Genomic DNA, 22,821 nt, shown 5'->3' with positions numbered 1-22,821 from the left:
TGGAGAGCAAGCAATGAAATCAATGAAAATGAGAAGTCTTTATTTCACCATAGATTATTCTTGCTCATTTTTCATATTGAGGCATTTTAGCAGCATTTCAAAACAGATTAGTAAAAGATGAGTCAAAGAGAAAGCAGACCTTAAAAATACAAAGCAGACATTTTAGGCAAAAATCCAAATTAAATGATACCATACAACCTGAGGGATGGTCATCTCTTTGGAAGGGCTGTGGCTTCTGAGAAATAATGAGTAGAGCTTACAAACAGGTTATAGTTCTTCCCTCCCTCCACTGTCCCTCCTGGAATGCTTTAACTAGAAACGTGACTGAAGTCTTAGCCATCCTTAATTCTTACCTTGACCTGAAGAAAACCACAGCCAGAGAGAATCTGGGACATGTTAAGGTTGTACCGAGGTACATTGGTGAGCTTGGCTAGAGCTCCCAGAAGGTGGACTCTACACTAGGGGGGAAAGTGACCCTGAGCATATTGGTGGCTCAGCTCACATGTGTTCTTCCCTCCAGATTAGAGTCTTGGAGGTATCAAACATGACCTTTCCAGGTGGGAATAGCTCCCATGCAGAAGACTAAGCAATTGTCCAGTGTAGACTAAGGACCACGGTTGGTCCTTTAGATCATTTGCCTCGGTAGTGTATTTATGTGTGGGACACAGTCACCACTGAAACAATGCAAAACTCAAGGAAACCAAAAAGCAAACCTTTGCATAGAGTTCAGCGAGATAAAATATGGACCAAAACAATTATTTTTCTTAATGAAGTATTCAGGATTTGAGCCTCAATGGACTCAGGTTTCAATGGCAATGTTGTGTTTAAGGGCTAGAATTTGGAAATCCCACAACAGCTATATAATCAGCTCTGATTAATGTAATCAAGACAGGACTCTCAATGGAACCCTGCGGCATTTATAATTTAAAGTTCCAGGGCCGGGATATAGCTGAGTGGTAGAGCACTTGCCTAGCATAAACAAGAACCTAGGTTCAATCTCAGGACTGCAAAAATAATAATGGTAATAATAATAATAATGTAAAATTTTTAAATGGGGAGAGAGAGGCTGAGAAGTGCAGGTTTCTTCCTCATGAAATGAGCTGAGTGTATCAATCAGAAGGGAGTCGGTCGCATCTGACCCTAACTGTGGCTTTAGTAATCGGAGCCATCTGCCTGTACACTAAGGCGGTCCCCACTCTAATCCAGCTTACGTCTGGTAAACCACTCTTCCCCGCCTGATGCCCTTGAGCAGAGGAGGCTGTGCAAAATCCTGTGCTCCTAAACGTGTTGCTGTCGCTGAGGATATCTAGAGGTTTGGGTTTGGGTTCATTTTGTCGGTTTTGTTTTTTTGAGCTTTGTCTGAGGTTTAGCTTTCTTTTTCTAGGACAGAGACAATGGCTTTCATGGTGAAAAGTATGATAAGTAGCCAGGTAAAGAATTTAGGATTTGGTGGTGGGTCTGAAGAACAGAAAGAAGAAGGAGGCGCATCGGACCCAGCAGCAGCTCATGGGATGACCAGAGAGGAGTATGAGGAATATCAGAAGCAAGTGATTGAGGAGAAGTGAGTACCCAGCTCCATTTTCCCTACAAAGCCAGCAGATACATCCTGGTCCCCCCATGCATTGCTCCATGCTTTTTAGGATGCTTCTCCTTTGACCATTGACCTCTAACCTGGGGAATGTTTGATCCACAAAATGGACCATTCCTTAGCCCTTAGCATCAGCAACTACTGTGTGCAGCCACTACTGTGCAGTGAAAAATATGAAATGAACAATATGCCATTCCTAATGCATCTTAAAATTGTATGGTCCAGGCATGTTTTATTGGCCTTAGTTTAATTCTTCAAATATACACTGATGAGTCTATCTTTGTGATCTTTCTGAAATTCATCCTCCTACCAAGTACAAAGTTTTCAAATAGTGAGAATTCAGACTTTATCCCTTAAAGAACATCCAGAGCAGCTTTCTTGATCTTGCATTAAAAGGCCCAGAAAGCACAACATGATGATTACATCATAAGATGTGACTTATCAAAGACTATGAATATATTTGTGGATTATATTATTATATTATTAGGAAGATTCTGAATGTACAGAAAAGTAGAATAGTATGATGAATACTCACATATATCAATAATATAAGGCAATAGTTAATATTTTGCCATGTTTGCTTATAGATTAAATAAATATTCTAAAGTAAATTACAGATATCATGATAACTTTGTCACCAAGTATTTTAGCTCTATACCTCTAACAATGAGAGCATTCTCCTGGCTATATAAATGCAATGAGAGTAAAATATAAAATAACAGTAACATTTTGGTTGGGTATTATGGATTGGGAATGTCACCTATAGTTTAAGGATGAAAACATCCTTAAATAAGTATAATCTATGTGTGATTTGTTTAAAATGGAATAAATTTAAGAGTCTTTTAATAATCAGCTAAAAATCAAAGTATCACTGTGGAAGTTAAATGTTCATCATATGTTACAGAAGAAAAGCATTTCTTTTTTTTGCTACCGTGGATATATTGCTAGCAATCTTTAAGGTCCTATTCTAGGGATAAAGTCTGAATTCTCACAATTTGAAAACTTTTTACTTGGTAGGAGGAGGATGACCAATTACATAATAGTTGCCTAAGTCCTATTGCTAAGATGATTATAGGTGAAAAGGTTAACGACCTGGAGAAAACTAAGAAAGTACAAAGCCTACAGCTAATGGAAACCTCATCTATTGTTTATTCTGAAAGCTTATAAAGGCTCTCTAGAATGCATCATTGCTCTGCAATAAATTAAAATCAGTTAAAAAAAAAAAAAAGAAAAAGTAGTTGCAACAGCAAAACTGGTGTTGGTGGCACCAGTTGGGCAAAAGAAGCAACGTTCTTTGAGTAGTGGCCAGCTTTGCGTATAAAATGTGTAAAAGAAAATCAAGTATAATGAAGAAATTGAATAATAAAATCACTCAGTCTCAGTTCAAATGGGCTAATGAAAATGGCCAGTAATTTAGACTGTCTATCTGATTACACAAAGTATCATTTAATATGCCCCAGCAATACATCTGGCCACAGAGATGGCATCCATTTGATTAACGAATGCCCTAGTTTTCCTTAACTTGACATATGAATAGATCAAAGCTCAAAGTTGCCAAATGGTATGGGCAGCAGTCAGTAGACCTGCTTATTTGTCAACGGCTTAGATTTTTGTGTGTGCATGAGAAGATTAAACATTTATGTAGTCACCCAATTTAAGGAATGGTGGTAAGACAGCAGGGCAGCTGCTTCCCTGTGGCAAGAGGGAGGACCTCCCGCCCACCATTGGCCTGAGCGTTTAAGAGCTTCGCCACCTAGAATATGATAGGAAGAAGTAGCCTTCCAAAATGCCTACTAGCCACAAGTTAAATGGGGAGAGAGCTTATAGACAGTGTGGTCTATCATAAGCCTAATGAAAGTTAGGAAATGAAGGCCTCCTAACCTGTCCTCATTGTTTTAGAAAGGTGGGGTCGACTTCTATTAATTGTAAACAAAAAACTGCTTAATAATACAGCACCTTTGGTTTTCTTTTCCTGTGTGTCTTCCCCAACAACTGGTAACATTGGTCCCCAAAGCAGTCAATACTTAAAGAGAAGATTTAGAAAAGAAATACTTGAAAAGGAAAACGAGAGTCTGTTTATCCCTCCACTTTTCTCAGCTAGGCAGGAGTGTTCCTATACTTAGCAATGGTTCAATACTTGCTCCGGTACCATTTGCAACTTGACCCTGAACTTAGGTTTCTTTAGTTATCATTTGGAGCCTCCACTCCGGACTGGGCACTGTGAGAAGGATACCAAAATGGAAGATGTGGGTTTTCTTCTGCAGAAATTTATACTCTGTTTGGGAAGATGAGCTCCATGAGACTATAAACAGAATGCAGCTTTTCTCAGTGACTCAGAGACTAGAATCCCAGTCTGTATGGTACTCAGATAGACATTAAACCTATATAGTTATTTGATTTTCGACAAAGATGCCAAAATAATAAAGAAGAAAGGAAAGTCATTTCAATAAATGGTGCTGAAACAACTAAAAAACATTTAGCTTGGACCCTTACTTCACACTGTACACAAATTAGTCTGATTTGCATTATCACTTAAACATAGAAGCTGAAATTATAAAGCTTTTAGAGAAAACAAATGTGAATATTTTTGAGACTTGGAAGTAGGCGAAGGTTTCTTTCTCATGACCCAGAAAGCAATAACCACAAAATTCTTAAATGATACATTAGGCCCTCTTAAAATTAAGTATTTGCACATGAGAAGACATTAAGAAAATAAATAGGGCTGGGCATGGTGGCACATACTTGTAATCCCTGTGGCTGGGAAGGCTGAGGCAGGAGGATCACAAGTTTAAAGTCAGCCTCAGCAATTTAGTGAGGCTCTAAGCAACTTAGTGATACCCTGTCTCAAAATAAAACATAAAAAGGGCTGGGGATGTGGCTCTGTGGTTAAGCACCCTTGAGTTCAATCCCTGGTACCCAGAAAAAAGAAAAGAAAAGGAAAAAATAGCCAAATCACAGACTAAGAGAAAATATTTACAAAACATATGCCTAACAAAGAACTAGGATCTAGGATGTATGAAGAACTCTTAACAACTTAATAATAAAAGGAAAAAATGCCTAAAAGAACAGTTCTTTACAAATATATATACACATCACCAATTAGTAATGGGGAATAAGCTCCTTAATATCATTAGTCATCATGGAAATTCAAAAAATTAAAATCACAGGAGATCACCAGTACATATACACCATAATGACTAAAATTAAAAAGACCTGAAATATAAAATATTGGCCAAAATGTGAAACCACCAGAACTTTTATTCTGCTTAAAGAGATATAAAACAGTATTACCACTTTGGAAAAAGGTTTATTTCTTATAAGATTAAACATCCTCAACTAAATTTTACCCATCAACCCAACAATTCCATGTGTAGGAGAAATGAAAATACATGTCTACAAAAATACTTGTTCAAACATGTTCATAGCAGCTTCATTCACCAAAATGGGAAATAAGTCTAGTATATACAACAGGAGAAATGAATAAACCATGGTATTTGTACACAGAATACTATACTACTCAGCAATAAAAGGGGACATGCTACTAATAAATAGACATGGATGAATCTGGAAGCTCTTTATGCTGAGGGATGGAAACACTACACAGAAGGACATGAAGTATGTGGTTCTGTTTATATGAAGTTCTAGAAGAGAAAAAAATGAGATTTTTTATCATTTAAAGGAGTAACGTTTTAGATCTTGGTAAGGGCCTGAGGATGCACAGGTGTAGCAGCATCATTCCATGGTATGCTTAAGATTTGTGCATGGAATCGTATGCAAATTTCACTTCAAAATAAAGAAGAGGAAACTGTAAATAAATATGTAATTTTAGTTACTGATGTCCTTCACCAAGCCCAGGAACAGAAATCCCTCCAGGCCTCACTTGACCTCAACCAGGAACCAGAGGCTGCTGAGAAGCCAGGGCCACTCTTTCCATCTCTTGCTTTTGCTTCTACCACCACATTGCCATTTTTTTTTTCTCAGCAGTCATCTCCCTTTCCAGTGCTCCCTCTAGCACCCACACCACAAGGAAAATGGCAGCTAATGGCCTTTAAGTTCACCTGTTACAGTTCTAGCCACTCTTCAAGTCTCTGTCTTTCTCAGTCCCAAACCCAAATTCTCAAAGAGATTTCATTTACCCAAGTTGGTCCAACCCAATGCAGCCAGAGAGCAGCGTCAGATGTATAAATTTGGCCACCAAAAATGCACTTCTGTGAGCCACCAGGAAGGCAGGGTTCTTGCAAGTTTTGCACATGTCCCCAAAGGTCTCTGCTTTTTGACTGGCTCATCATAAGCAAGGGAGTCCATTTCTAACCATAAGAAAGGGTCCAATTAGGTCATCTGTAGGGCAGTATACCAGTCTGACATTACGGAAATCTAACCTATTTTATTTGGGGATATCTCTTTCTAACAGTTGGGGCCTAGAGTGGGTATTAGTGATGGGAAATAGTTTTATATTACATCTCCAAAGGCCATGGGCCTCTAAAGGATGTCCTCATCCTAGTAGGACACCCCTGTTTTGGCTTACCTTAGAATCACTCAGGGGGCTTATTAGAAATGTAGCTTCTCCAGACTTCAGAGAGTCTCACACACACACAGGACTAGGATCAGACCCAAATAGCTACCTTCTTGACAGGCCAGTCTAAGGCTCCTGGGTCTGGGCCATGAAGGCCCTGAGCAATCACACATTAAAAATTGTCACCTGCCCCTCTCTGGGTTTATAGCTGTCTTGGGGACTTAGGGGGCTGTACTAAGTGATGACAGTAGAGTAAGAGGAGTAGACATTAGGGGGTACAGGGGGGAAACCCCACGTTTCCTGGAGTCTGCCAGCAGTGGGGACTCCGGGGTCTCAGGGTCCAGCTCCTCTGAGCAATGGCTAAAATGTCCTGGGCTCTTGTGTCCTTATGATCCTTTACCTATTCTTTAACTTTTAGGATGGAAAGAGATGCGGCGTTTACACAAAAAAAGGCAGAGAGGGCGTGCCTGAGAGTTCACCTCAGGGAAAAGTACAGGCTCCCAAAGGTAAGACACTCAGCACAGGGACACCTCGACATCTCTTAATTAGGAATCTCCGATTATCAGCAAAGGTGTGAATATCAGCATGAATTCATGAAAAAAAAAAATATATATATATATATATATATCTTAATTTACAAGCTTGATATAGTAAAAGCAGCATTTAACTACAAGTTCATCAAAACAGGACTCCAGTTATTTAACCTCTATAAAATTTCATTTCCACTAAAGAAAAATGAAATCGGTACCTGTGGATGACATTTTTTATGAATGTATCTGAAGAATACAGAAATTGTAAACAGAAATACACATGGGGATAGCAGCCATAGCTGACATTGTTGATCTCTTTCTGGGTGCCAGGCACTAAGTAATTCATTTAGGTCCCATTAGCATCTCCATCTTACTATAACAGGCACAAAGCAAGGAAGTGTCGCCTGCCATATGTCAGCCAGCAGGGAAAGGCAGAGTCCAGGGCCCAGGGTCTTATTTCCATAATATTCTGCCTCTACTTTAGAGAGACAATCAGTTGCTTATTGGTGGAGATGACACAGTAGTGACAATTGTCACCTAGCACCATCTTCTCCATCTCAGTGCTGGCTGGAAGGACGACTGTCCGGAAGCTCTGGTGGAGTGTGCAGGTGGAATACTGGTGGGAAGAGGTTGCACTGACATGGATGGGATATGGCTCAGATAGATCTCCTCCTGGGAGATAGGTTGGTCCCTAAGACCCTAAGGAACACAGCTTGTGCTCTTGGTGGGACAAGGGAAACTCACTTCCGATATAAACTCATTTCCACAAGCAACCAATAATTTGGGAAGAAGGCTTGCTTTTCCCTCCCTTCCTCCATACAGCTTTGCTACTTTTCCCACTGTGCGTGAATTTTGGAAGAAGGAAGTACTGCTCAACAGTGCTCTTTCCATTCTCATTGCCCAGTGTATTTCCGGAAATCCCTGTGATATCACTGGCTGGCAATGTGACCTGCCCTAAGAAGAAGCCTGAGTCAGATTCATGCTGCTGAACCAAGAACCCTACCTTCCACTTGGCTCCTTCTGTTTAAAGCACACGTCTTGTTTAGGATAAAGCAGGAATCAATGAAAATTCTCTCTCTCTCTCTCTCTCTCTCTCTCTCTCTCTCTCTCTCACTCACACACACACACACACACACACACACACACACACACACACGCTCACTAGATCAGCCAGGCTTGCATCTTTCACTAAGATTGGGCTTTTTGAGACTTTGTTTTTGACAACTGTGACAAATGTCCTGTGACCCTTCTGTGCAGATCTAAGGAAAATGAGTTTCAACTCTGGCTCTGCCACTGGGACATGGTGAAACTTCAGACAGCTTTTTTAAAAAGCCATCAAATGACATAATCATCCGGCAAATGCCATAATTTTATTCAGTTTTCTCATCTGTAGAGTGAGGGCAATAATACCTAACCTCATAGGTAAAGCTTTCTTTGAGATAATATAAAGGGCTCTTATTAATTAATTTATGTATTTATTGTCAGGGATCAGACTCAGAGGTTCCTAACCTCCTTTTTTTACTTTTTAAATTTTTTATTTTATTCTTTTTTTTTTTTTTTTTTTTTTTTTTGGTACAAGGGATTGAACCCCGGGGTGCTTAACCACTGAACCACATCCTCAGCCCTTTTTTATATTTTACTTAGAGATAGGACCCTACTAAGTTCCTGATGCTGGCTTTGAACTCGAAATCCTCCTGCCTCAGGCTCCTGAGCTGCTAGGATTACAGGTGTGTGCACCACACCTGGCTCTTATTTTGAGACAGGGCCTTGCTATGTTGCTGAAGCTGTCTTTGAACTTGTGATCCTTCTCCACAGTCTTCCAAGTATCTGAAATTACAAGTGTATGCCACCGCATCCAACAAGGGCTCTTTTTTCTTAAGGTTTTCATTAGTAAATTATAGTTGTACATAGTGTTGGGGTCCACTTCAACCTAATCATAGGTGCATGGAATATAATTTGCTCCATTTCACTCCCCAGCACTTTCTCTTTCACTCCCCTCCCCACTCTCCTGTTCCCCTTTTCTACTCTTCCTTCTCCGTATTGTATTCTTTTTAAACTGGTGCTTTATAGATATGCATGAGGGTGGGATTCACTGTGGTATATTCATATATGTGCATAGCATAATTTGGTCAATTTCATTATTTAGTTCCTCCCTTTTCCCATCTCTCCTCTCTTCCATTCTACCCTCTTCATCTCCCTTCTATTTTCATGGGACATGCCCCCCCATCCATTTTCCCCCCTTTATTTTGCACTAGCTTTCACATATGAGAGAAAACATTAACCTTTGAATTTCTGAGTCTGGTTCATTTCACTAAGCATGATGTTCTTCAGTACCATCATCCAGCAAATGCCATAATTCTATTCTTCTTTATGACCGAATAAAACTCCATTGGCATATATATTCACACACCACATTTTCTTTATCCATTCATCTGTTATGGGTACCTGGGCTGATTCCATAACTTGGTTATTGTGAATTGTGCTGCTATCAACACTGTTGTTCCTGTAGCCCTATATAGTATGCTGATTTTAGGTCTTTTGGATAAATACCAAGGAGATGACAGCTCTACTATTGCTGTTATGATCTCTGTGCACAAAAAGTTCTCTTTTCTTGATGGTAACAGTCAGGGGTCTTGAGGAGCTGAGGTAAGCACACTTTTGTGTATAATTGATGCAATCATTTGAGACCCCCAAACCTCAAGAATCCAAGTCTTTGGGCACTATGACACACACCTGTAATCCCAGATGCTCAGGAGGCTGAGGCAAGAGGGTCACAAGTTCCAGGCCATGGAATCTTTGCTTTTGGAACCCTGGCACTGAGACAGGAAGATTGAACCCAGTGGATAATGGTAGTAGTTGCACACTATATATACAAGAGGACATATGTCTCATCTGTACCCTGATGGGTGATAGGACCTTAGGAAGCATCATTTCCACCCAATGGATTTCATTTATTTACTTTCATTTAACTGACTGTGTCTTTTCTTGCCACAGTTATTTGCCAGAGAGGTAATTCATAAGGTGAAATCCTGTTCATAGTAGGAGTTGCTTCTCTCTCCTCTCCAGATTTAGTAAATCCCTGTTCTACTTGGAGTCTCAAGAGAAGAACCTAATAATGGAGACTTTTTTTCAATATGAGACCATGGTTTGGCCCTAAATTGTCATTCCTTTTCATATATCTGACTCAGCCTGGTTTCCATATGAGAAGTACAGCACACGTGTTGGGAACCATGAAGCCTTATTTCAACCATGAAAGAAAATCTGCCTCCTGCATTTGAAATGTATTAAAAGTAAAATTGCTATTAAAAATTCCATTATCTTATCTATCTCAGCAAATTGCACAATTCTTGCCAGAATAAATTTTATTACCATTATCAGTATATTTTAGGGAAATGGCTCCCAAGGTGTCCTGCTCTTAAATTTTGAGTTGTCCCCAACATTTTGGGGCAGTTTTGCAGTCTATTTGGTGTAAAATAGCCTAAGATACTTGTCTTTGGCCGGGGACCACCAGGGGCCACCTGTACCCCCTGCTTCAGGGAAATGTCACCGAGTCTACCCCTAGCAGCCAGGGAAGCAGCCTTTTCCTTCTGCTCCTTGTCTGATGCCCTTCCCAGAGACCCACAATGTGGCTGCCTAAATTCCAATCAGAATTTTACTCACTAGCATCTACATACACCTCATTCTTCACTGCCAAGTTTCCTTTCAGTTGGGGGCCCCCTTAGGCATCCTGATATTATGTTGCATTTTGTAAACTCCATTCTATACACAATGTTTCAAGAATTCACCTATGGTGTGAAACGTTCAGAAAATTCTAATATTACAGTGGCCTGCTTTTCATAAAGTACGTGGGAATTCTAATCCAACCTAGTTATCTGTAAAAACAATACTTCATAGAAACTAAACAATTAAAAAAAAAAAAAAACAACAGATTATATTCCGCTCAGTCATCACCGTATCTGGCTAGCTTCCTCCACGCACCACCCTGCGCATGCAGTTCTGCCCCATCCTTGAGATCCTTCTCTGCCTCTCCCGCTGTCGCCTGTCGTGTGCTCCCTTCCCACACGCTCGCATCCCCACCCACTGAGGAGTCTCTGGGCGCCGCTGGCCTTCAGTAGCCCATCTCGGGAGGAAGAGGCTGTGGGGTCAGCGTTTCTCTGGCCGAGATCAGCGCCAGGGCCGCGGCTCCCTGTCTGCGCAGAACATTGCGTGGGGGGGGGGGGTGAGCTGCATCCTGGCGTGAGCGTGGAGGACGCTACCCAGGTCGCCTGCGTGGGGACCAGTTCCTGGCGCCCGGCGCCCCCTGGTGGTCTCCGGCACTGCGGACACCCAAGTCAGCAGGAGGACGCGCTGGCGGAACCCAGACTGCGGGGGTCACAACAGGACCAGGGAGGAGCAGAATCGAATCTCTGGAGGCGAGTTTTCTTCTTTTCAATTTCTATTTTTTCGTAATTAAGGACTATACCCTGACTTTTGGATCCTCCCATGGTATACCGGGAGAGAGCCCTAGAAAGAAAACAGGGTGTAACTAACTATCTCCCCAGAAACTAGGATGGTGAGGTTTTGAAATGAATTGGATTGGAATATTTAGCTTTGAGTGGAGAAAACTGGGGAAGTGAAGACTCTGAGGACACAGTCACCTCCCAGGCCTGGAAGGCCATGCTAGGTATTGCACTGCAAAGGCCCCTTCCAGGGGGACCTTTGGGATGTCCCCCAGAAAATGGTAGTGAGAATCAGTAATCGGAGATCTGTAGATGGTCCATACAGAAGCCACAGGCCCTGGACTGCGAGGTGTCTGTCTGCTCACTGTGGCTGTGAGGGAGCAAGTTCAGGCTCCTCCAAACCTAAGGAATTAGAGGGAGGATGGGAAGAAGGTCTGCTGCAGCCCAGGGAGGGTGATGCAGGTCTGGACCAGGAAGAAACTATTAGGTTGAAAACAGGACAACAGAATCCTGAGCCATTACATGGATCCCCTCTGGGGACATCTCAGGGACATGCCATCCATTACTTCTCCCTGGCTCTGTAAATCCTTTTCCTAGAACAGATTTGGGTTTCTGGATATCCACAGTATTTGACTCCTTGACACCAATGTCTGATTATCTCTCTTTTTTATTAGATCTGTTTCTTATATTCAGGAAAGCACGTGCCACAGGAGCATATTCAATGCATAAACATATCATGTAAATTCAGACCCTTGCTGAAGGTCACAAGACTTACTGGGACAACAGGGACTCAAGCCTCCTTAATCCTTGTCCAGCATTTTTTTTTTTTGTCCCTATTCCCACAGCCCCTCTGCAGTGTCTCACACCTGGTGGCAGACCTTAGAACTGAACACAGTCTAATAAAGAAAATGGTGTAATGGTCACCAGGATTCTAGCAGGCACCTAATAACTTTCCCCTCCATGAGAGGTTTGCAGAATCCATAGCCCTGTGGCATGTTACAAAATCCATACTGGGTAAGCAGTGATAGCAGTACTAGTAACAGTTCACAGTGAACTGGATAAATTCAACAGGTCGTCAGCTAATGAGGGATGACCCTGGGCACCTCATTTACAATTCCCCAGGGTCACCTCCACAGTGGTTACATAACAACAGGAGTCAGTTCTGGACCCTTCCCTTTACCAAGGCCCAACGGGGAGCAGATTTGAGAATCTGTCGTCCCAGGAGCTGTCAGGTCTAATGAGGATAACTATGTCACATTTTGGAATTAGAACAGTATTTTCTAAAGAAATTATTTGGCTGGTGTTTCCTATGTAAGAGAGTTTCACTCTACTGCTAACTGGGGAAAGCAAACTTGAACTCTTCAAAAAGGAGCAATGGGGGCCTAGACAGTGAAAGGTCTGTAGTCCCGGGCTTTTTGTTAATTGTTGATGACTGTACCATGTCTGTTGATGGCCTCTGTTAATTGCAGTAATCAGATAAGTAACTAAATAGGCACTGTAATCAAGCTGCAGTAATCTGCAGTATGTATGTATATTTACACATCTGTATCATCTATTATGATGTTCATATACACACACCCAGCCCATATCAGTTTTCTCTAGTTTTTAATGTTAGGCCATTGGAGGACTTAAGAGGACTAAGGTAACCCAAGATTCCCCATTAGTTAGTTTGAGATCCCAGCCCACCTCCAGCTTCTTCTCTACTGGCCTCTGCTTTATAAAGGAGGGCACACCTCTCCCAGCTGAAGCAAACAAGCAGCACTTTCTCAGTGAACTTGCCTTTCTCAGTATCTTTCCTTGAAGCCCGTTCCCCCTCTGCAGGAGCTTTCTTCCTTTTGTCTAAACATAGTTGATGTTCTCTCATTTTCTCTTAGTCTCTTTGCTTTGTCTAGCATCCATGGTCCCTTTCTCCTTGAAGCCCTCTGTTCTGGGCTTATTCTTCTGCTTCTCATACTCCCTCAACTCTTCCTTCTTTGCCTTCTTTGTGGGTTACCCAGTATACCCCCAAATTTTGGAATGTCCCAGGGTGCTCCCTTGGTGAGCTCACTCAGGTCTTCACATTCTCCCTGGACAGCTGCATCTGGCTTCTGTCATCTGCTACACCTGCATGTTGATGGCTCTCAAATTTGTATCTCCAGCCCATATCTTCTCCCTGTCATTGCTGCATCTAGCCTTACCTGGACACTTCATCCAAAACACAGTGGTTCATCATCTCCCTCCAATGGCACCTACTGTAGGCTCCACCTCCATTGATGGCTTCTCAGTCACCCAGCCTCAAGCTGGTAACTGGAAGTCACCTCAGCTCTTCCCACTCTGCTCCAGCCTCACACCCAGGAAATCACCAAGTCACCCTCAGTGACCTCCTAGACAGCTCTTGGTTCACCCCCAAGTTGCGAGCCTTGTCATTTCTCACCTCTGTGACAGCAGCAACTCTGTGTAGAATTTCTACTTTGAGCCTCAGAACTGCAGAACTGCTGGATGAATGTCCCAAAATGCAGATCTGATCTTGTTCCCTCCCTGGTTTTTGTGTATTATTTGCGGGGTGGGGAAGGCTTGCTGTGACTTTTTAAACCCACACTCTGACCTGCACACCATGATGCAGCTCTGATCTCCCCAGCCTCACCTCATGCCCCTCCCTGCCTGACCCTCTACTCTGCTCCTCGGGTCCTTTTCTTTTTATAAGATTTTGATTTAGTGCCACTTCTTCCAGAACCTTCCATGACCTCCCTTCCCCCACCTAACACTGGACTGGGTCACCCTTCCCTGAATCCCCATAACACCTTTGGGCATGCCTCCTTTATCTTATGACCCTGAATAGTCACCCACTATGTGCTCCTTGACACACTTGTCCTCGGTGCCTATCATGGGACCTGGTGTATAGAAGCTTAGGTGCCCACGTGCGCACGTGCACACACACACACACACACACACACACACACACAGAGTTTGCTGAATGAATAAATGTTATTTGGGGAAAGGAAAGGAAAACAGAAAACATAACCAAAGAATGACATATCAAAAACAGCAGAAAGAATTAATCTGCCTTAAGAGTTAAAGAACAAGTCTGGATTGGACATTACAATTTTGTATAAAACACTAAGTTTATATCATAATTAAAATGTCATATTTCTTCAAAAGCAGGAAGTCATATGTTTTAAACAAAGCCACAAGATTTTCTCTAAAAGCAAATGGGCCCTGTCCCCAGCCAATTCAAAATGTATATGTAAGTCAAGCCAAATTAATAAGAGAAAACATTTCCACAATGAACCCTAATCCTATTAACAGAATTGTCAATCTAGGTCAGTCCCTGAAGAACAATGTTGTGCCCCTGTGGAGCCATATGATTTGTTACACCTGGTGTTTGTCTGCTGTACCAAGAGCATCCGTTCATTACCAAGATAAATGTACAAGGAACTCTCTCAGTAGAGCTGTCTTTAAAAGTGTCACATTGAAATCTCCATTAGAATTGAATTTAAAATTTGCCTCTTAAAAAATTAGTAAAGATGACTCTTGGACCATCTTTGCCTGACTCCTTTGGATTAGGCACTCTTGGCCCTGCCCAGCAGGTTCTGAGACTCTGAGCCCTCCTGCTTCCCACTGCTGTTTCTGATGGCAGGGAGGCCATCAGAGGTCCCCCTTCTCTTCCTTCCCCTCCTCACCCTGCCCCAGATCTGTTTGCTCCTCCTACTCAGGCCCTTGAAAGAGCAGAGGGACATGGGGACAGATAAAGGCGTGTGACACTAGTAATGCAGGTTTTGATGCATGTTCCCTGGTCACCCTGTAAGGTAGGTAGAGATCACTTCCCCTTCACAAATGAGAACGCCAGCTCAGAGAGGGAAAGCATTTTCTCAAGATTATACAGCCTCTAAGGGGCAGAGCAGGATTCACCCCAAGTCAGCCTGCCCCCACAGGCCACATTTTCCTGCAAGGACATCCTGGCAGCCATGCTGGGTTAACAAGGGAAATGACATTTCTAGCAAGGGGAATGACATTTTTATAAGTATCTCATCTGTAAATGAGAGGCCTGTAAATGAGAGTTGCTGTAAAAAGTGACCTCTAGGAACTTCTTGAGTCCTGATAGTGAAAGAAGCTCTTGCAAGGAGTACAGAGCTGGTATCTAGAAATTGTCGTTCTATGTAGGGCCTTGTACATGCACCTTGAAATCAACATGAAAAAATGACACCCACTATTTGAAAAGACAAACCCACATCTGTCCTACTCTGGTGTGCCCAGGGCTCTCTAAAAAGCTAGAAGAAAGAACAGCAGTGGGGAGGGAGGGGGTAGCAGAAGGAGCAGCCAGCAAGGTCCAGCCCTGGGCCAAGCACACAGTGCAGTCACCTGGGCAGCACCAGACATGGAGAAGTGACTTGTGATGACAAGTGACTGCTGAAGGCACTGAGCTCACAAATCCAGAAGCATGGAACATCAGCTCCACTCCCACTCGGCTGCTTGCTGTGCCGTGCACCAAAAATAATTGAGCAAACGGAAATCAAAATCTAACCACAAATACCAACCACACTGGTATTTGCTTATACACCGGTTGACTAGACTATCAAGCAGTGAACATGCAAATTTTTGAAGATTTAACTATCTAAGATAATTTATCACCACATCTCATATCTGATAAAAGATGAAGGTCAGTTTAGCAAGACCTAGGGAATAATAATTCTGAAAACCAGGGTCAAGTTTACCCTAAGGTTAAAGGTCAGGGATCAGCCATGGGGAAGGACAGTAGAATACAGGCTATTTAAATCATGGGGTATTCAGCCCTGGAAATCAAAATAATAAGTCTGGTTAGGCTCAATGGCACATGCCTGTAATCCCAGCAACTCAGGAGGTTGAGACAGGAGGATCCCAAGTTCAAAGCCAAGCTTCAGCAATATAGTGAGGCTCTAAGCAACTCAGTGAGACCCTATCTCTAAATAAAATATTTAAAAAGAGCTGGGGATGTGGCTCAGTGGTTAAGCAACCCTGGGTTCCATCCCTGGTACAAACAAACAAAAGATGATATCTGGCTAAAATGAGTGAATAAGGCCAGGTATAATGGTACACACCTATAATCCCAGTGACTCAGGAGGCTGAGGCAGAAGGATCAAAAGTTTGAGGCCAGTCTGGGCAACTTAGTAAGACCCTGTCTCAAAAAATTTATAAAAAGGACTTGGGATGTAACTCAGTGGTAGAGCATGTCTGAGTTCAATCCCAGTACCAGGAGAGAGAGAGAGAAAGAGAGAAATTGAGATTGATTCTGGCAGTTGGCATAAAAATAATTAGCTCTGAACTGTATTAAACAGTATCCCAAGTTGGTAGGATTTGTAGAAGTGAGAAGACTTCCAAAGAGACCCTCTAGAACCTCTAAGAAAATAATTTGGCCTATCATCCGTGGTGCCCTGACCATGTGGCTGTCACTCACAGGCCTGCTTACTCCCTCCCTGGAGCTGCTTCCAGTGATGCTGATTGACATTGGCTGTAGCTGTGCTTGTGTTTGAAGTGTGGACTGTGTTGAAATATTCCTGGTCTCCCCCACCTAAGATTTGTCAATGGGCAGCAGAAAGTCTAGACAAGGCATTCATTGTGTGAGTGGTAGACAGGGTCCTGCCAGCAGGGCGGTTCATTAGGAAAGGCGGAAGCAAGGCTGCACAGTGCCCACTCGATAAACCCTGTTTGTGCTCCTTAATTGCTTGCTCTGTCCCAGCTCTCTGGAAAAGGCCCACGCTCTCTTACTCTCTGGTTCACTGTCCGGGCCTCCTCTATCCCAGACATCTTTTCTGCAGGGACCTGGACATGGAGCTGTTCCCTTCCCTCTGAAATATTAATAAGCACAGCTACAGTTTGAACAGGGTTGGAGGCTTGTGGGCCATTTCACAGCATGCCTTATTCAATCTGCTCAACAATGTGCCAAGTGGCCCTCCCACTAGACATCAGGCATGTAAGGTGGCTTGCCCAAGGTCACACAGTGAGTGAGTGATTTGTACTGGAACCCAGGTTTTCTGACGTCAAATCTCATGATCTTTCCCCTGTTGTAGGCCACCTTCAGGGAAAGAGACTGGGGAGGATGCCACTTTTACAAATGAGACATGCTTGGTCAGTCCTAGATCCCTGGCCAGCTCCGTTAGTTAGAACCCAGTGCTAATGAGGCCATAGGCCTGGGTTTGGTGCCAGGAGCCTTCATTTGGTTCTCTAGCCACTCACTGGCCCAATCTGGTTGTCTCACCCTTAGCCAAAGGTGTCCATGGCAAAGGTTATGACCTAAGCAGGACCAGGTGAATTAGAATCACCACCTAGAACAACCATGCTGCAGATGGAGGGCCAGGAGCATGGTGCTTCTAAAACAACAGAGACCGTAGAACTCTGAAGGCACCCAGCACTGCCTTCAGACCTGGACATCTCGGGGCGCACTTTATAGGCTCCCTCTCTCCCCCATTGGCCATACTCCTTCACACAAAAGTGGGGAATCTTAAAGCCAAAGGGGCATGCCTATTCTGGCTGCTCAGAACCCCATGTGCCCTGCCTAAGTGCACCCCAGACCTCCTTGGGGGCCCATGCTCCTGTGTGCACTGAGAGGCTGGCCAGAGTGAGGCAGAGGCTGTGGACCAGTGTTCTCAGGACCTTCTCAGTAAAGAATGGAGCTGGGGACCTCGCAAAGTGAGGAAAGGTCATCTGCCAGAAGGGACTTCTGTCAGTACTCATGCGCTGCCACCCTTGGATATCAGGGTGGGCCTGACCAGAGGAAAACAGAGCTGGGGCCAGGTACTACCTGCCTCCTGGAGTTGGAGACGGAGTGCTGGAAGGGGAATGGATTTCTGGCTTACTAGGAGAATTAAGCTTGGGATCCAAGGTGGGAGAGGCTGGAGCTCAGATGCAGAGAGCAAGGCCTTCATGTGGGTCTAACCTCCCCATGCAGGACAACCCAGAGCAAAATCCACCTATCTCTGAGGTTTATCATTTTTATGAATAGCCACCACTAGTTGGGGGTTCAATGAAGATTCTAAATAACACAATTATCATCTAATTGATCCTTCACAACTCAACTGCATATAATACAGTCCCCAATTTATAGATAAGGAAATGAAGCTCAGAGAGTTTGGGTAAGGTGCCCAGGCCATGTGGCCTGGGAAGTAGTGGAGTTATCATTGTCACTCAGGCAATCGGTCAAGCCGATGTCCTTAACTCTAGAGAGCACCACCTTAATGGGAGGTGTCTTTGCATGGTATTGAGACTGTTATAGCCCCCCCCCCAACAATAGGCTGACTAATCCATTCCATATATATGTACTGACAGTATCTCCAGGCCAAAAACTCTGCTGGGCTCTGAGACAGAAAGATGCATTTGCTGCAGCCCATCCTCAAGGACTGTAGAGCAGCAGATGTAACCCTAGAACAGCACCAGAACCACAGGAGGGCTTGCTGGGTCAGGCTCCACCCACCTGGTCTCTGAATCAGCAAGTCTGGGTAGGGCTTATGAACGGGCATTTCTAGCAAGGTCTCAGGCAGTGCTGCTGCTGCTGCTGGTCCAGACCCTACTCTGAGAACCATTTGGTAGAAGTTGGGGTGATCAAGAACCCTTCTCTGAGTTATGAAATAAAGCAGGATCCCAATGCTCAACCTTCCCTGGGCGCGAGGATAAAATAAACTTCAAAGTCCCCCGTGGAGGAAGAAACCATCCTGAGGCTTCTCTGGAGGCTGCAGGATCACTCTGGGAGTGGGAGCAGGAGAGCCCCATCCCCTGTGAGCAGAGCGGGCTGGGTCTTCGTGGCACTGGGTGGGCTGGCGCACTTCCTTCCCCCTGGCCTCTAGCTGCCTGAACTTCAGACCACAGCTATTAGTCAGCCAGGGTGGAGCCTGGTGACAAATGCATGGATCTTGCTTCCAACCTGAGGAGTGGAGCCAGAATTCCTGAGAATGTTTTTTCAAATCATTTACATTTGATTTGGGTGCAAGGCAGATGTCCTGCATCTGCATGAACTAATTCAGGGCTGAGTAAAATGTGCATTTTTAACTCCTCCTGCGGAAATGCCCAGAGGATGATCAATGAGGAAAGCAGCCACGAGTGGGTAAATAAGAAGTAAATAGAAATGCAAGATTGGCTGAGAGCCCCTGGGGATTAACTAATTAATCCCACAGCAGTTTGATGAGAAACTAATTAATCCTCTAAATGCTGGAGGGACTGAGGCCCCAGCCAAGTTCAAGAGGCTGAGGCAAGGTGTGGCTCTCCTCTGAGGACTTCAGGGAGGGCCTGCGTGAGGACCATCTCTCCAAGGGTACTCTTCTCCTCTGTGTCAAGAATCTGTCTTGGGCTGGGGATGTGGCTCAAGCGGTAGCCCACTCGCCTGGCATGCATGCGGCCTGGGTTCGATCCTCAGCACCACATACAAACAAAGATGTTGAGTCCACCGAAAACTAAAAAATAAATAAATTCTCTCTCTCTCTCTCTCTCTCTCTCTCTCTCTCTCTCTCTCTCTCTCTCTCTCTCTCCTCTCTCAATCTCTCTTTAAAAAAAAAAAAAAAAAGAATCTGTCTTCCAAGCTCATTTTGGAGTCAGGCATGGCTGTCACTCTGCTGGGGAACCAAATAAAAGAAGTTCTGGGGAAAGGCTGCTGGGCTCCACTTCTCCAAGGATCGTCTGGAGAAGTTCAGAGCCATAGAGTGTCAGATAAGGAAAAGATCTCAGCTCACTTTACTGATGAGGAATGCCACTTGGACCTAGAGACAAAGAAATGATCTTTCTGATCATTTCTCCTCAGCACCCAGATAAGGGGTGTCCCCATCTCTTAGGAGTTGGCTTGAACTTTTCCCAGGAATTTAGTAGGTGCTTATTATGGCTTGGATATGCGATGTCCCCACAAAGCTCCTGTGTTCATGCAGAAATTAATGGAGGCGAATGATTAGATTGTGAAAGCTGGAACCTAATCAGTCCATCCTAGTTTGAATGGACTGACCAAGTGGTAACTATAGGCAGGTACAGTGTGGCCACAGGAGGTGGGTCACCAGGTTGTGCCCTGACAGGGTGCATCTTCCCTGTGGCCTCTTCCCTTTCTCTCTCTGCTTCCTGGCTGCCATGAACAGAGCTGCTTTTCTCCACGATGCCCTTCTGCCATGATGTTCTGCCTCCCCTTGGGCCAATCTGGACTAAACCTCTGGAACCATGAGCCAAAATAAGCTTTTCCTCTTTTAAGTTGTTCTTTTGGGGTATTTTGGTCACAGTGACGAAAAGCTGACTAACACAGTGCTGAAATCGTTCTTAAATCACTGTGGTCTGATTAGGACCAAGATGATCATTTCATCTTTATGTGATCACATGAACTTTGGTAACAGATGCAAGGCTGGTCACAAGCTATGGGGGTGGACCCTAACATAAATCTTTTCTATCATTAGCTCTTCTGATACCTTTTAATTTTCTGTGCCCCTGAAACCCAGCTTGCCTCCTCTTACAACCTGGCTTCCAAAAATTATCTGAGAGCCACCATCTGGGAACATGGGCTGTGTGACCCTTTCTCAGAGGACATTTTACTTTAGATTATACTCTCAGCAGAACTTGCAAAACTACCCAGTGGAGGAGTCAGAGCGAGTATTCAGGCTTTGGTGGGTATCAGCATTGAGGAGAGGGCTTCTTACCACCCAGATTGCTGGGCCCCACTGCAGGAACTTCTGATCTAGCAGGTCTGTGGTGGCCCGAGGACTGTGTTTCTCACAGGCTCCTAAATAATGCAAATGCTGCTTGTCCAGAGAGCACAGTCTGAGAACCACCAGGCTAAAAGTTTCTGGTCAGGCCAAGGTACATGAGGGTGGGACCTTCCAACCTGCCTGCTGCAGAATGGTTCCCACTGGGACCATCCTGTGCTGTGAGACAGCCATGCAGACCGCTTCTCCCTGCAGACCTGTATGCTCTTACATTTATTTATTTATTATTTATCCAGGTGGTTAATTTTAGAATATTTCTTTCTGTGTTTATGTTTTCACCTAGAGTGAAATGGATGAGAATCAAATCCAGATGGCCGGAGAGGATGTGGATTTGCCTGAAGATCTCCGGAAGATGGTAAATGAGGATCAAGAAGAGGAAGAAGATAAGGATTCTGTTCTTGGGCAGTTGCAGAACCTCCAGAACATGGACTTGGACACCATAAAAGAAAAGGCCCAGGCCACCTTCATGGAAATCAAGCAGTCGGCTGAACAGAAGTGTTCTATGATGTGAGGGGACAGAAGAATGAGAAAGAAGTGGGGAGGAGACATCAAGAGGTCACCAGCAGGAAGGGCACTCGCCTGTGGGCCTTTCCAGCAGCATGAATTTTAACATTGAACACAGATAAGAAACCCATGAAATAAATCTGTCTACAAGCATATAGACAATGATTTGGCTGTGCTCATTGTGCCTGGCAGAGTACCTAGAGAGCCCTTGCAGAAGATGACATACTTCCCTGTGAGTTATAAATGTGAGTGTGAAATTTTGGCTGTGAATGATGGGGCCAAACACCTCATCATTAAAGGTCTTTAGGACAACCAAGAAGCAACAAACACAAGCAAATGGCATTTCCTCTCTAACTCTCTTCCTTAGAGGGCAGTGCCTCACCCCTCCAACCATTAGCATGAAGTCAGGTCCTTCAGAGAAAGACACCTAGGGTCAGGGTGCTCACTGGGAGCCACAGAGGCTCCAGGACACCAGTGAGACTTTACATCAAGTTTGGCACTTTAACCCTTCTCAGCCAAGTGGCGGAAGCAGGGTTGTGGTCAAAGATGAGAAATGGAGGCAGAGAATATGTTTTGCCAGCCGTTTGCACTGGAGATTATTATTTAAGGGCCACGTGAAGATGGGGCTTGAGGGGTGCAGAATTAGAGGCAGAAGGACAACAGAAAGCTGACTGCTACTGCTGGGCGAGAACAACTCCTCCTGTCTGCACTGGTGACAGGAAAGGAACAAAGCGGGCAGAAAAATACAGTGTCAAGCAGTTAAGTCAGCTCTCGGTCTTGGCCTCTCTCTGACCCTTCCCTGCTTTTTTGTCATTCTCCTGTCCCCATCTTGCTCCTCCCCTTACTTCTCCTCCTCCTCCCTCTCCCACCCGTCACCATCCTGCCACCTTACAAGAAATCACACTGGCATTCTGTGCCTCAGTGTTCCAGGGTAGACACTGATGTCTTTGGCTATATCTGGATTCATATTCATTCATTCTCTCTCTCTCTCTCTCTCTCTCTCTCTCTCTCTCTCTCTCTCTCTCGTAATCATTCAAATAGATTTGCCTCTGAAACATTTAGAGCTATTAAACCAACACCAACCAAACCAAAACTAACTACTAGTTTTTCAGTGAACATCTTCTTCATAGCATTAGAAATACCCAATGACAAATTTTATTAAGAAGAATTGCTATATTAGAGGAAAAGGAGGTTAAGACCAAAAAGCAGAGTCTACCTTATTCTATATCCATAGATTCCAGATGCATTGCTTAAGAAGCAGTTTCATGTTTAAAAATATGCATATAAAGAGAGTTCCAGAATCTATGGTCCTTGGCAAAAGTTAGCCTCTCCTGAAAGGCCTTGGGAGAACCCTGGAGCGGTGTTGAGGTTATTGAGCCTCGTAGTTCACAAACCCCAGATACCATGGGCACATTATAAAACCACATTGTCCTCTGTCAGAACTGACATGTGAGTTTCTTTGGTTTTAAGGTTGAAATTTTTTAATATATAGTTTATCCAACTACAAAATAATACATAAGATTTATTTTCAGTTTGATGCTGACTCTGCCCTCCAGTTGATGGGCAGGAG

At 43.9% G+C, this 22,821-nt stretch overlaps 1 protein-coding gene across 2 annotated transcripts; it reads left to right on the top strand.

Moving 5' to 3' along the window:
- Window positions 1–1,331: 1,331 nt before the first annotated feature.
- On the top strand, window positions 1,332–21,370 carry CPLX4 (complexin 4). 2 transcript variants are annotated; one of them, XM_081263218.1, is made up of 3 exons: window positions 1,332–1,561; window positions 6,520–6,607; window positions 21,031–21,370. In XM_081263218.1, the coding sequence occupies exons 1-3, from the start codon at window positions 1,395–1,397 to the stop codon at window positions 21,256–21,258; spliced, it is 483 nt and encodes a 160-aa protein (XP_081119344.1). In that variant the 5' UTR covers window positions 1,332–1,394; the 3' UTR covers window positions 21,259–21,370. The 2 variants fall into 2 exon arrangements, 1 of the variants encoding a protein (XP_081119344.1); XR_014018328.1 differs by lacking the exons at window positions 1,332–1,561; window positions 6,520–6,607 and adding an exon at window positions 10,741–11,043 and having other exon boundaries at window positions 21,031–21,160.
- Window positions 21,371–22,821: the final 1,451 nt, after the last annotated feature.

Source organism: Spermophilus citellus (genome assembly GCF_964194105.1).
Source record: "Spermophilus citellus genome assembly, chromosome: 12".
NCBI classification, from domain to species: Eukaryota; Metazoa; Chordata; class Mammalia; order Rodentia; family Sciuridae; genus Spermophilus; species Spermophilus citellus.
This window is presented reverse-complemented; position numbering and strand designations above follow the sequence as displayed.